The 15,038-nt window shown below is 44.7% G+C and overlaps 1 protein-coding gene across 1 annotated transcript in view; it reads left to right on the top strand.

Moving 5' to 3' along the window:
* The window catches only part of LOC147678429 (hydroperoxide isomerase ALOXE3-like), a 167,690-nt gene extending 152,914 nt beyond the window's left edge, over positions 1-14,776 (top strand). The window contains exons 10-14 of the mRNA XM_086946025.1: positions 743-912; positions 4,460-4,581; positions 11,852-11,952; positions 12,160-12,330; positions 14,191-14,776. Of these exons, the coding sequence (XP_086802151.1) occupies positions 743-912; positions 4,460-4,581; positions 11,852-11,952; positions 12,160-12,330; positions 14,191-14,370 (744 nt within the window). The 3' untranslated portion in view covers positions 14,371-14,776. The remainder of the gene's footprint in view (positions 1-742; positions 913-4,459; positions 4,582-11,851; positions 11,953-12,159; positions 12,331-14,190) is intronic.
* The last annotated feature ends 262 nt before the right edge of the window (positions 14,777-15,038 follow it).

Here is a 15,038-nt window from a genome sequence, read left to right as displayed (position 1 = left end):
CCTTGTCAGGTGAATCAGTGTTGTGTGGCCACACCAGGCATGGGGTTTTCTGTGTCAACAACGAAAGTTGTCCTTCTAAGCATGTAACTTTCCAAGACCCTCCAACGTGGATACAACTTATGGGGGCTTTACTTTACCTCTATTGACAGTCTTCGAGGCCAGGAGCTTGCTCTTTTTTCTGCCCAGACCCTTTTCCCTACTATACTCTCTGGTTGACAGTGGCCTTTGGGGGGAGGATCGGAAGAGGATGCATTGGTCATTACTCCTGGTGTTTATGTTGAGCCTTGGCATGCAAGGTTGTTCTCTAAATCCCCAGCTTGTTTTAAGGATGTGGCTGCAACTGGTTGCATGCAGTGCTTAATTTGAGGTGGTTGTTGCAGGTGACGCTCAGCGGTACTCATTTTGGGGATCAACACTTCTTTTTCCTCATCAGACTTTGATGAAGCGCAAAAGGGAGAAAAACACACTTGGGGGGGGGGGGGGGGAAAGAAAGAGAAAAACAGAAACATTGTAACAAAGGGAGAAAGCAGGAATGCACAAGAATGAAATACAGGGAGTGTTTGGTGGTGGATGAAAGGTGCATGCATGAGTTGGAATCAAGGCCACACAGCCTTGGTATTTGGCAGGCTGACATTCAAGAGTGCTGGCCCCAGGTTTCTGAGCAAAACTCTGGGCCCCTCCATGTATTCTTTCATAATGGCACTGGTTGCATGCTTTAAGGTTTCTTTCTTCATGTCCCCAGTGTTCATCCATTGGTTCTGAGCACTTCCGCGAGTATATGCAGAGGGGCCTTGAAATATTGACCTATACCTCGCTGTGCGCCCCCGACACCTTTGCATCTCGAGGAGTGGACAAGCTCCCCAAATATTACTTCAGAGACGACAGCTTGAAGATGTGGACAGCGATTGAGAGGTGAGACGTTTGTGCATGCAGGGTCTACACACCCAACCAGACACAGCACAGCCTGTCACTACACCGACAACCAACTCAAACGCCGCTTGGGGTTGGGAGATTAGGCGGGGAAACGTCTAGTTGGGAGGATTGATAAAACACCACAGGGCCATTGAAGTGCAGGGAGGAGTGAGACTTGTGCTAAGTGAATGAGTTTTAAGGTGTATGATGTAGGGACCTTGCTGATTCCTTTATATTTAGAGTCAATGTAAAATGCAGTGTAGGGTGTTAAAGATGTGACTCACACTCTGAGCTTCTATTCGTACATAATATTCAAAAGCAGATAAGGACAGCCAGAGCCATCGACTCTACACATTTCACTCCAACAACCTTCATATTCGCCCTCACCTGTTCACTCGTGGTCCACCCTAGGCATGTCCATGGTATTTTAAATGGGAATAAAAGAAGGGTACATATGGCACATCTTCTTAATATTGAAAGTCTAGTCTGTCTGTAACTCAATGTAAACCACCTATTAATGATCAACAATTATTCAACGTACAGCCATGATGTGTTCATACCATTGCTCTGACTGACGGTGTGGCCTGCGTCCTCTTGACCTGCTTGACCCTGTCCTGTATGTGGTGGCATGGCATTCCGCTGCTTCTTGTCTTCCCTGACCCTGTCCTGTATGTGGTGGCATGGCATTCCGCTGCTTCTTGTCTTCCCTGACCCTGTCTTGTATGTGGTGGCATGGCCGTCTGCTGCTTCTTGTCTTCCCTCACCATGTCTTGTATGTGGTGGCATGGCCGTCCACTGCTTCTTGTCTTGCCTGCCCTGTCCTGTATGTGGTGGCATGGCTGTCTGCTGCTTTTTGCCTTGCCTGACATGAAAGTGGTACATGAAAAAAAGTTGGTCCTTGACTAGCTTCGGTAGAACAAACAATGAGGGAATTTATTATGATGTGGGGGTTGCCAGAATTGTCAACCACAGGTAATCAATACTATTCAGCTGTAATCACACACCCTGAAAGGCAATTCCTCAAAATACACAATGTGTATATACAAACTACACCCACACTTTTTTCTTGAGTAATTTCATTTTTATATATATTATTTGAAAATAATATACATAAAAATGAAATTACTCAAGTAAAAACCTTGTGGGTGTAGTTTGTATTTACACATTGTGTATTTTGAGGAATTGCCTTTCAGGGTGTGTGATTACAGCTGAATAGTATTGATTACCTGTGGTTGACAATTCTGGCAACCCCCACATCATAAAAAATTTCCTCATTGTTTGTTCTTCCGAAGCTAGTCAAGGACCAACTTTTTCATAATGCATTGTCCCCAGGTACTGTGGCATTACGCGGGTTACACCATTAATTTGTAATGGTGACATGAAAGTGGTGGCATGGCCGTCCGCTGCTCCTTGTCTTGCATGACCCTGACATGAATGTGGTGGCATGGCTGTCTGCTGCTTCTTGTCTTGCCTGGCATGAAAGTGGTGGCATGGCCGCCCGCTGCTTCTGGTCTTGCCTGACCCTGTCCTGTATGTGGTGGCATGGCCGTCCGCTGCTTCTTGTCTTGCCTGACCCTGACATAGATGTGGTGGCATGTCTGTCTGCTGCTTCTTGTCTTGCCTGGCATGAAAGTGGTGGCATGGCCGTCCGCTGCTTCTTCTCTTGCCTGACCCTGACATGAATGTGGTGGCATGGCTGTCTGCTGCTTCTTGTCTTGCCTGGCATGAAAGTGGTGGCATGGCCGCCCGCTGCTTCTTGTCTTGCCTGACCCTGACATGAATGTGGTGGCATGTCTGTCTGCTGCTTCTTGTCTTGCCTGGCATGAAAGTGGTGGCATGGCCGTCCGCTGCTTCTTCTCTTGCCTGACCCTGACATGAATGTGGTGACATGGCTGGCTGCTGCTTCTTGTCTTGCCTGGCATGAAAGTGGTGGCATGGCCGCCCGCTGCTTCTTGTCTTGCCTGACCCTGACATGAATGTGGTGGCATGGCTGGCTGCTGCTTCTTGTCTTGCCTGGCATGAAAGAGGTGGAATGGCCGCCCTCTGATTCTTGTGTTGCCTGACCCTGACATGAATGTGGTGGCATGGCTGTCTGCTGATTCTGGTCTTGCCTGGCATGAAAGGAGTGGCATGGGCGCCCGCTGCTTCTTGTGTTGCCTGACCCTGACATGAATGTGGTGGCATGTCTGTCTAATGCTTCTTGTCTTGCCTGGCATGAAAGTGGTGGCATGGCCGTCCGTTGCTTCTTGTCTTGCCTGACCCTGACATGAATGTGGTGGCATGGCTGTCTGCTGATTCTGGTCTTGCCTGGCATGAAAGTGGTGGCATGGGCGCCCGCTGCTTCTTGTGTTGCCTGACCCTGACATGAATGTGGTGGCATGTCTGTCTGATGCTTCTTGTCTTGCCTGGCATGAAAGTGGTGGCATGGCCATCCGCTGCTTCTTGTCTTGCCTGACCCTGACATGAATGTGGTGGCATTGCTGTCTGCTGCTTCTTGTCTTGCCTGACTCTGACATGAATGTGGTGGCATGGCCGCCTGCTGCTTCTTATCTTGCCTGGCATGAAAGTGGTGGCATGGCCGTCCGCTGCTTCTTATCTTGCCTGACCCTGACATCAATGAGGTGGGATGGCCGTCCGCTGCTTCTTGTCTTGCCTGACATCAATATGGTGGCATAGGACTCTGTTGCCTCCCGCCTTGCCTGGCGGCTCTGAATGGAATAGTTTGATCCCTTGCTGCTGCCTCCTGCCAGACACCAACCTGAATGTGTCAAAGCTCTCCACCATTTCCTGTACCATCTGTTTCAAGAATCTTGTGGCATGGCCCGCTGCTGCCTCCTGTTCTGAATGTGACGGTTAGCTCTCTGGCACCTATTACTCTATCTGACTCTGTCCTGAATGTGAAGGTGGGGCTCTCTGCTCTCTCGTGATTTTCCTGACTCTGTCCTGAATGACCGTGTGACCCTCCACTATCTGAGCCTTGCATATCTTTCTAAATCTGACCTCTGATCCCTCCATCTTTGTCTGTCTGCTTCTGACCAGTGTGGCCATCTACTTACGCCAAGTTCTGACCATCCCGCTGTGAATGTGTGGACCCAGGCACGCTCCCAAATTACAACATAGTCTTCGATGATCACATCATGGCTCGGCCAGTACCCCATGGCGGGGCTAGATTCAGCGAATCATTTCTGAATGTGGGGCCATAATAATAATATTGAGTTTATAAAGCGCAAACAGCTACCTCAACAACAGAGGTGTCCCAGCGCTCATGTAGCAAGCAGCACATGCAGGGGGGTTTCGGAAGCTGGGGGCAGACCTAAGTATTGTTGACCCTTCCCTGAGTTTTGCATCTGTATCTGAAAGGCTGGTAAGGAACACCCTGAACCCTCCCTCCAGTCCCCTGAAGTTGTGGAAAAAGTCTCAGAATGAGGCAGCATGTCCAAGGGACTCCCCAAGTTTAAAGTTTTTACACACTGCTCCCTTGATTTTCAGCTTAAGTTTCTGAAAGATGGGTCTGGTTTTCGTGACTTTGTGCTGCTTTCTTTTCTAGCTTTGTGTCTTCCATCGTCGACTGCTACTACCAGGATGACCGCTCTGTCCAGAGGGATTCTGAGCTGCAGGCCTGGGTGGAAGAAATCTTTACCAGAGCCTTCCTATCAAGAGAATCCTCAGGTAGGGTCTGGGCTACCATGTGTTGGTATTAGGCCAAACGCCCTGGTTAAACTTAGCCACACGGGTAAAGGGAACATCTGTATTAGGCAGATGCCTCAACAGGTCAGTTAACCTCTGGATTGCCTGCATAGATAGTGGTGTTAGTTGTTATGGCTGACCTTTAGACAGTTTTAGTTGTATCACCAACCTCACGCAATAACAAAAGTTCATAAATAAAAAATGTGTGTAGTTCCATAGATATTGGGGCTTTGGATCAACCTTCTTCAGCCATTGTCCGTTGACGTGACATTCAAATTTGACTTCCGGCCTTGACCGCATGTCCCAGGTGGTCTTCCCACTTGTGCTGCTGGTAGTATTGTACTTCGAAAGATATCGTTTACTCTCATATCCGCAGCCGATAAACAACCTTTACAACGTGGTCAAAACACCGCAGTGCCATCACATTGTAGATTTTAAAACGCAAGTCGTTACCAGGACTTGCACTGGAGGGCGCTCTAGACTAAGGAATAGTAGATGTACTATTCCAACACCTTCCCTACTGTACGTAGGCTGGAGTTGGAATAGTAAATTATACTATTCCTAAATCCAGCACCCTACAGCGCAAGTCGTGGTAACGACTTGCTTTGTAAAATCTACGTTGTGATGTACCGCGATCATTTTGATCGCGTGGTAACATCATACATCCGCAAGTATACGAAAGAGAAAACAAAAATTGGCAAAGCCCATAAACATGACCTTAGCAGGCAGGCATTTTTAATTTCGTTTTTTTGCAAACATATGCAGTGTGTGGTAAAAGCAAAAAAAAAGTAAAGCTTTCTAAAATTTGCAGGCACCCACTTTTAAGGGAAAAAAGAAAAGATGAACGGATGTATGATGTTACCACGCGATCAAAATGATCGCGGTACATCACAACGTAGATTTTACAAAGCGGGTGCCTGCAAATTTTAGAAAGCTTTACTTTTTTTTTGCTTTTACCACACACTGCATATGTTTGCAAAAAAACGAAATTAAAAATGCCTGCCTGCTAAGGTCATGTTTATGGGCTTTGCCAATTTTTGTTTTCTCTTTCGTATACTTGCTCAAGACTGTCTGAAATGGCAGGTAATATTGCATAAATCGTAAATAAAATAAATCTTTTGATTTTAGAAACCGCTGAGAATTCTTCTTCAGGATTTCTCTTTCACATTTTTGGCATTTCATGAACTTAAAAAAAAATGACAGTGCCCATCACAAAGCCATTTTAGAACCTCTTGTCACCCTCCACACAAAATACTTGAGCCGTGTTCTAAAATAAAATTCCACACTATTTCCGAAAACACTCAGCTGTAACTTACTATTAAAACAATCCCTCTTCTGTTGTTGCACTGAACTTACTGACTTCAGGGTACATGATGTCTCCGGTTAATTCCCAGTAATGTTTAAGGCCCATTGTTCTCTATTGTCCCACCAGAGCATTTACAGCCAGGCCTTGTCTTCTCCCCAGTCATTATTTCTGACATAAGTTAATCTGCTATACTCTCAGGAAGTGCCCTTTTCTGAAGTTATTTTCTGTACACACCTAAATGATGCACCTCTGAAATAATGTGTAAATCTTTTTGGCAATCATATATTACACACTTTGTATTGCAGCATAGGATTGTTGGGATCTCTATAGAAAATAACAGCTTGACTGAGGGTGCACACAGGCTTATTTGTATAAGCACTCTCCTTCATTCGAAAGTTTAATTTACTTTTGTCCATTATTTAAAACACTGATCTCAACTTCTGGAATGGTCTTCGAGCATTACATCCCTTCTGTAGTAGGCTATATATTAAAGGGTTATAGCCTGCTACTGAGGGCTTTGCCAATTATTATAGGCAAAAATTGAAGGGAGAAGGGATACACAGGTAGATTCATCAAGCATTTTTGTAAGCCCAAACGGTGCAAATCGCATTCGGCCGTTTGCGCCCGCAAAAATGGCATTTGAGATTCATCAATGGTTCATGAACTCGCAATTTGACAAATCGCAAATAACTGCGAATAATCAAATTGCGATCGCATTTAAGGAATCTCAATTTGAGATTCCTTGAATGCTATTCATGAACCTTTTAAAATTTGCCAAATTACAGTTTCTGGCCGCTATTTACCGCGAAGTCTGACTTTGTGGTAAATAGCGAAAACTTAGAAAAATGCACTTTAGTGCATTTTTCTAAGTGGTATGTTACACACACACATGTTCTTTGAACTTGTATGTGCGCAACATCAGGCTACATTTTCATTTCAGGGGTGCTACAGGGTGTCCTTTGGCCACCCCTGGCACCCTTGGAATCGCATTCTTATTTGCGATTAGCAAATTGCTAATCGCAAATAAGGATTTACTCTCCATTCATTCCTATGGGCCTTTAGGCCCATAGGAATGAATGGGGAGTTACTCCTTATTTGCGATTTGCAATTTGCTAATCGCAAATAAGGAGGCTGTAGGAATCGCAATATATATTGCAATTTCTACATGAATCCCGATTTGCGAGTCCTTAATAGCGAATCCTTAATAATTGCTATTAAGGACTCGCAAATCGAGACATTGATGAATCTGGCAGACAATGCTATCTGAATATTTTATCGAATCTACATTTTCTGCATAGTCACCTAGTTTTTCTCCTTTTTCTGAACCCAATTTTTTCTGGCTTTAGGGCTCTGTTCACTTTACTACCGCTAAACACTAGTGAAGTATCTGAGCTTACGCTCTAAAGAATGTGCCGGACTCCCTATGTAACTTATCTAAAGTCCATTGTAAATGGTGCTTAAAATGCATCTATGGCATGAGAAGTTAAATGTCATGTATGTGCAGTGTGTAGTTACAACTCCCACATACATGACAAAAAATGTCTGCCAAGAGCTTCACTTTGCTCAGGTTGTGTTGCATTTTAAATACACTGCAGTGACACATGGTAGGTAAAAATGCCTTTGGTATTAGGAAAAGCATATTTTTGTATATTCCTTGGGTGCACCTTATCAGCCCATAGAGCAGGGTGCTAATATATAAAAACAGGGCATTCTACTTATTTGAGGTAGTGTGTACTAACAGGGAAGTGAAAGTTGTAAACTACTTCACTGTGTAGGCCTTTTAGATGTTTACCTAACTAAGCTTATGGACGGTTCCTTAAGTGAACTGCGATGGAATTAAAATCTTAATTCATTATCTCCGCTTTGGAAAAAAAATAAAAATGCTTCAAAATCTTTTTTTGATTAGTTTTTAAAATCTGATTTAATGTTGAAATCAGATTTTTGATAACTTAAGCAGAAAAGTAACCTTATAAGAATGTACTTTGGGCTAGCTAAGCCAGAATTGGCTTAAGACCAGTTCAGCCAGTCATCACACATCCAAAGCTGAACTATACATTAATGGGTGGGACAGTTAACAACCATGGCTCAGAAGACAATGGCCTGCCTCCGAGCCCAAGAAGTGCTAGTGGATGTTACCTGATGACCACTTAGCATAGATTAGGTTTCTGGGACTGAACAGAAACAGTTGGCAAATCAGAGGGAAGAAGGGCTTCTCCTATTTATTCACAGGATCCTCTCAAAATGCCAGACTCCAGTCACAGTAGGAGGGCAAAACAGTTTTGCCCCTACAGGTGGGAGGAGAATTCAAATCAAATCAAATCAAAATAAGCTTTATTCGATATTACCAAAGAATATCATATAAGCATACAGCAATAGAAAAAATAATACAGTACATTTAGACAAATTCATTCAAATAAAAGGGTAAAGAAAAAGATGATCATCATTTAAAAAGAAAAATCAAAGAACCAGTGTCAACTTAAATAAAAGATTAAAAAGGTTAAAAAGTCTAAAAAGAGGAGTAAATTTAGGTAGGACCTTGCAAAGTTCAACATCACTCCATGATTGCCAAGTCCAATCTGATCCAAAAACAATAGGACCGGGTCCCAAACATAATTTATTCCCTTCCACCCCCGGGTTGAGATGGTGAAAAATGGGGGTTAGAATTAGTTATTACCACTCCCAGTATTTCCCAAAAAGATCATGATATAGACCAATCATGTAGGGTATGATTTCAAAAAAGGGGGAAAACCAGGGATTGAGGGATAGAAGTCATATAAGTCCCATATAGATATTGGGCCGTCTGTCTCTTGTGGCGGCCAGGTTTTCAAGTAAGGGACAATGTTTGTATCTCTGAATCTCACGAGTACCAGGTCCCCAGGAAGATCCTTATGAAGAGAACCCAGCCAGTCCACCCTCCTGACGCTCCTTATTGCTCCATATAGGTGACGAGGCAGTGGCCTATTTTTTGACAGCCAGAATTTGGTTTTGTTAAGTAAGTCATGTTGGCTCTCAATTTTTCCAGGTGGAAGGGCAGGGACGCCAGCAAGTATGCACACGAATGGGGCCGCTTCTGGTGGTAGATGGATTGATTTAATCTTATCATGAGCTGCTCTAGGTGTGGTCAACTGGGGAAAGGAGACACTTGGAGAGTGTTTGGTTACTTTTTGCCCCACTGTACTAGGGCCAGTTAATTGTATTTGGCAGCTTTTATCCCGTTTAAAGCCTTCGTGAGTAGGAGGTGACTTTGGACGGTTGAATGTGTCACAGTGTTTGTCAGCCGACAAATTTGACTTGATTGCTGACTCTAATCCAGTAAGCCTATCCCCTAACATGTTAATTTTTTCCACCAACGGGGCTATCAGAGAGCTAAGCAATTTTTCAATGAGCGGTAATATATGCGGGTGTATAGGAGGGCTTAAGGGATCTTGGGCCTCAAGAGGCGATGGAATCGTTGGAGAATTAACAATGCATGAGGCTGGAGGCGGTGTTTGAGTCCTTTTCACCGATGAGACCTGGGGGGGTGCGATATGAGGAGTACAAGTTTTATTGAGTAAAGTGGGCTGCTCCGAAAGAGTAGACTTAACTGGTAGTATGATGTCGCTTTTGGGCGAAAGGGGGGTTTCTGATGGTGCATAGGTGGTTTGGCATAAGAGGTTTAGCTCGTCTAACCAAGAAAACTTTTGCCCAGTTCCTGCTACGCTAGCTGGGTGAACCACTTTAGAAGTCATGATAATATGGGAATACCAACAGATGCATGAGAAGTAGTCTTTACCTTCGTGATGTAATATCAGGTGTGAAAGCCAAGGGGGGGTGGCCCGCCCCGTCCTCCTCAGGTCCTCTGAGGGCCACAGAGGGCCCGCCCTTTGCCCGGGCTTAGCCCGGCGACGCTCCCGCGCGCGTCCCGCGAGGCGGGAGATAGGACGCCCTTTTCTAGCGCCTCCGGGCGCGTTTAGGGGCGTGTCCCTGATGAAGGCGTCTGGGAGTTGCAGTTCTCTGGGCTAGGTTCCCCCCGCTCTGCGGGTGCGCCAGGTGGTTTTCGGCGCTTGCGGCGGGGGGAAATGACAGCTGGGCTGTGTGGCAGCTAACTGGGTTCCCCGCAAGGGAGAACGAGAGAGAGATGATTCCCAGGGCGTCTGGCGTCTATGAGGTGAGCTCCGACCTCGTTGTTTGTTCACCTAAGTAAAAAAATGGCTTATGAGCTAAAAAAAAAAAAAATTCAATAAAATACTTTGAACTAAAAAAAAATTTTTAAAAAGAGGACTGCCTTATGGCAGCATGGGTGACGCATCTTGAAAAGGGGATGCCTGCGTAACTTTGCAGAAGGCAAAGAGGATGTGCTGCAAAGCGATGCAGAGGGAACGCAAGAAAATAGTTGGCATTAGGTGGTTGAATTACTCCAATCACTAGCTAGCGCATAGGTTAAATCTGGCACCTCCTCCACCACTTCCCTAGAACATTCCTGAACCTGGGAAAACAGCAGCATTCAGCCTTGCCCCTGTAGGATTTCATCTTCAAAAAAATGGACCAAGTTTAAAGGTAAAACATTGGACCAGGATGAGGAGGCCAATCTTTCTGAACACCAATGTGGCCTTGCCAGCTACAAAATCCAAGTTTGTTTCCCATGGAGCGTTAAAACCAACCACTTCATGCGGCCCTCACCAGCCATACACTTGAACCGTGCATTGGAGGAAGATTTTGGCTTCCATCAAAAAGAATAAGTTGATCTGACTTCAGCTCCATCACAATCAGCCTGAAGTTGCAAGTAGGTCCCGGTCAAAAGCAAACAGTGACTTTTGATTGATGAATGTCTTTTTATTGGCAATTTATCTCCTAAAATATAAAGAAATCATATCACATGTTCCCCTTTACCTATTTTTAGGATCTTGGTGTCAATTTTGTCATAAAATATTTCTATGTTTCGAAATTGGTTTGGGTATTTTGTTGTGGTGTGTTTGTTACTTTAGCACTGTTTGTAGCAACCACTTTGCTGGAGCTTTCCTCCTGCTTCTTCTACAGCTACAATGGGTTGAGCAGATTCTCTCAGAACTGTGTTTTAACCTACTCAGTGGAAATGTATTGAGATGGTATCCTTTTCCCAAAATAATATCCCATTTCCTACTGACATTACACTGACTGAGGAATGGATTTTCTAAATTAAATAGGAAGAAATAGAAAGACAATCATTGGAATGATGGATCAGATGGCCAATAATAACCAATATTGATGTGAGTCAGTGGAGAAGTGTGGCTCACTGGTTAGAGCAGGCAGACCCTGAAGCAGAGGTCAGACCCGGGACCAGGGTTCAATTCCCGACGCGGCAGGGTCTTGAGCTCAAATGTCCATGGACTCGATAATTCTCGCTTCGGTGCCTGACCTAATCATGGGTTCACACTCTGCAACTCTGGGCATTAAGCTTGCTTAATCTCCACAACGCCCCCCCCCGCTGCGGGATGCCTGGCTTTCACCTTGGGGATGCCCTGTAGGGGCTATCTCACAGGGAAAAGCCAGGACGGGTTCCCAAGGCAAGCGCGGAGATACCCCTTAGGGGGTCGATTCAGGCGCTATATAAGAAACATAATAATAATAGCCGCTCCACTGTCCTCAGCTGGCATACCAACATTCCAATGTCCTATGTGTGATATGTTCTTTGTTCCTCAAATTGATTTTAGAAAAGTGACAACTTTCAGCAGTAGGCTACAATGCTTCATTATTAACTTTTTTTCCATGTAAAATATCTGTTTCAGCGACTTCTGTAGGGAGGAGAAATGGAAGTAACTCTGTTTAAAGAACTGATTCAAATGAACAGCTTAAAGGAAGGTTCTAAGTGAAGTTCACTGTGTTGGTCATTTCATCTGCAAAATTGGACCTGGAATAATAAAACTCTAACATGTTTTAAAACTGGGCATCTATGTTCTTACTTACAGTAAACATGTTTTTACCATGCAGGGGTTCCTTCCGCTTTCAAGACTCGCGCAGAGTTGGTCAAGTATCTGACTATGATTATCTACACCTGTTCAGCCAAACATGCTTCTATCAACAATTCACAGGTAGATCTGGGATTGGGTGAGGCCAACTGGCTTGCCATTTGAGGCCCTTCTGATACTATCAATAGAGGTTGGATAATGTATAATTTCCCAATGGGCAGTCATTCTTGAAATGATATCAATTGCAACTTGTCCCTAACATAGTTAATACTGCTTTAAAAAAAATCAGTACCCATGACCATATTGAGATTCTCTCACTTCATTCATTAGTTTGATTTCTTCTGCTGGATGCCGAATGCTCCCTCCACGATGAGGAATCCACCGCCCAAGTCCAAGGGGACTGCAACGTATGAGGACATTCTCAAGACCCTGCCAGAAGTGAGCAGTACCTGCCGGATGATGGTGCTGGACTGGATACAAACACGCCCGGCTCCAGATATGGTAAACATTGAGCAGGTTCCAGTTTGCCTTACGCATTCTCAGTGAGATGTTACCTCTATTTGTTGTACTTGGCAAGAATATACTTGGGGCACCGATGGAGATAAACTCCCCTTTTTGTGTCTGGGTCTTTGGAGGGAAATGGAATGTTCTCTTCTAGATAGATGTAATGAAAACTTGCAAAGCTTCAAGCCATGCGTGCATTGGTGAAAGAAAAACTACATTTAGGGTCCAGTTTACAAAGTTGTGAACCTGTACCCACAGGCCCACAACATCAGATTTGTTCATCAATTTCAGGAATTCACAACGCTGTCAAGAAGTACAGCTGAAAAATGTGTACAGCAAAAGGTTTCCAGGTGTACTGCTGGAAAGCAATTGTAAATTTCTATTTGCTCAAGAGTGCCACAATGTTTAGATGTACAAAGTTCAGCCACAGCTGAAATACAATGTTTATACCCTGGAACATTTGTGGCAAGGTCATGGTCCTGGACAATGCACCAGAGGGTGTCTTGGGGTAGAAGGCACTTCTTTTAGCCTGGTTAACTTGAGGGAAGAGTTATACTCTGGAAATAATGATCACTTTGAAGTTTTTTACTTCAGTTGATGTTGTGAAGGGAGTTTACTTCAGTTGATTTAGTGGAAGAGGGGGTTCTCCAAAGATCTAGAATCCAGGGAGTTGTAGGTTGATAATTCTTCCATTCACTGTAGTTGAGGATCTCTGATTAAAATGAGCGGCGCTTCAGCTGGTTCATCAGCATCCCATTCGCGAAGGCTTGGAGACAAGATTCTAGTTCAGAAATGTCTAGGCCTGTTTGGGTTTTTTAACTTCAGGATGATTGGTGTCTCATCTGCTCACTGCTAGCATGCTGGGCAGAAGGTCTTGATGAGGTCCAGTATTTTACTGATAAAAGCTTTGAAGAGGAGTGGATAGATAGTGAAGTCTTGTTCTGGGCAACCATCTGTGATGAAAGAAGCTGCCACGGTACACCCACTCCATATCACGTGAGTGGTATTTACTCATGTTCAGTATAACTCAATCATGGGGACCGCAAAGGATGCCAGGGTTTGTTGTCTGCCTGGGGACAGCCACTTGTTATTCGTGCGATCCCCACCAACATATGTGTGCCAGAGGCAGAAATAAATCCCTTGACTTTGTAGGAAGTAGCAGGCAACATCCCAAATATTGCTGGGGTTTGCGAAAGGGGTTCCTCCATGGAGGATAAGTAGCAGGGATGCCATGGTACATCCAGGGGTGGCTCTAGGCTCATGGTGGCCCTGGGCAGGAAGCCCCGGAAGAGGAGGTCCGGGCATGGCAGAGCGCGGAGGCCAGTGAAGAGGGGGGCAGGGTGTTTGGAAGTGGAACAGAGCCGGAGGCTGCCAAATCCCTGCCAGCGGCCGCCACGCAAATATGTATCCATCCTCCGCAGATTATTATATTAAGGATATATATTGGCGTGGTGGCCCTTGGGGTTTGGTGGCCATTGCAGGTGCACAGCTTGCACATGCTTAAGGCCGCCCCTGGTACATCAGCTTCTCAGTGCAAGGTCTCCTCGTGTGAATCCCGTACACTCATAAAGCAAGCCAACCGTGCAGGTAGTTGAGGTTTGCAGATACCTCTTTGAAATGGGTCATCAGTCTCTCCCATTGTTGGAGCATTCAGGGAGGGCTGTTGTTGATGGCTGCACTCTGGTACTACTCGTATTAGGTAGAGCTTCCTTACTGTGTCTTAATGTTGGGTGTGCACCCAGACTGTGCTGGTGGATGGGGCAAGGAGATGTGAGGTAGGAGCACCTTCAAAATGTGCTAGCTTCCAAGCTTCTTTGATTCAACAAAGAGAAAATGTTTATTTTTCTTGTCTTGAAGGTCCCGCTAGGAAACTATCCAAACCAGCTCTTCACTGAGGAGAAGGCAGAAAAATGCATCAAGGCTTTCCAGGAAAAGCTGAGTAAGATCTCTGCTGAGATCCAAAAGAGGAACCAAGACCTGCCACTGAAGTACTACTACCAAGACCCCCCCTTGGTGGAGAACAGCATCGCCGTGTGAAAAAGAAGCCCTTGGTTGAATGGACCACCTTTGTATGCCTAAGTTCTAAAGCTCTGTTGTCTCTAAAGTCTTTCTGTTGGCATATGACATTACTCAACTCTCATTCACATTCCCCATGACTGTAGGTCTAAATAGGCCAAGTGGGGTTTTATTTCTGGTAGTTCATCCCTTCACTGAAACCTTCTCAACCAATTTTTATTGCCACCAGCTGCAAGTACATCATTGTTGATGCAGATGCTGAGGCCATCTTCTGCAAGAGCCATGTGCTGTGAAATGTTAAATATACCAGATTTACACACTGTGAACTGCCATATTTTTGTGTGCATCAGAAATGTTGCCAATTTGTCAATTTCTTTCTGGTTTTTTTTCAACAACCCTTTATAAATGCTTCACAAAAAGGAGAACAGGTTTGTCTCATGTCTCATTCATTCAGTGATGCTGGAAAAAATACTTTCATGCACACAAGAAGTTGTATAATGTCCTTTCCAAACATCAAACTATCAGAATTACTCAATAAGGTGTTGTGAGGGCGCTACGGTGGCACAAAGTGACGTAAAGCATGGCATCTATTTACTTACCATTATAAAAGCCTGCAAGCGCAGTACCAAGTTGTACAGCACCCATTGGATCTTGTGGAAATCAAGGCCACAATGTTTATATAAGGTTGG

This window comes from Lissotriton vulgaris, chromosome 12, assembly GCF_964263255.1.
Source record: "Lissotriton vulgaris chromosome 12, aLisVul1.2, whole genome shotgun sequence".
NCBI lineage: Eukaryota > Metazoa > Chordata > Amphibia > Caudata > Salamandridae > Lissotriton > Lissotriton vulgaris.
Note: the sequence above shows the minus strand (reverse complement) of the source record. Positions and strands in the feature narration are given on the sequence as shown.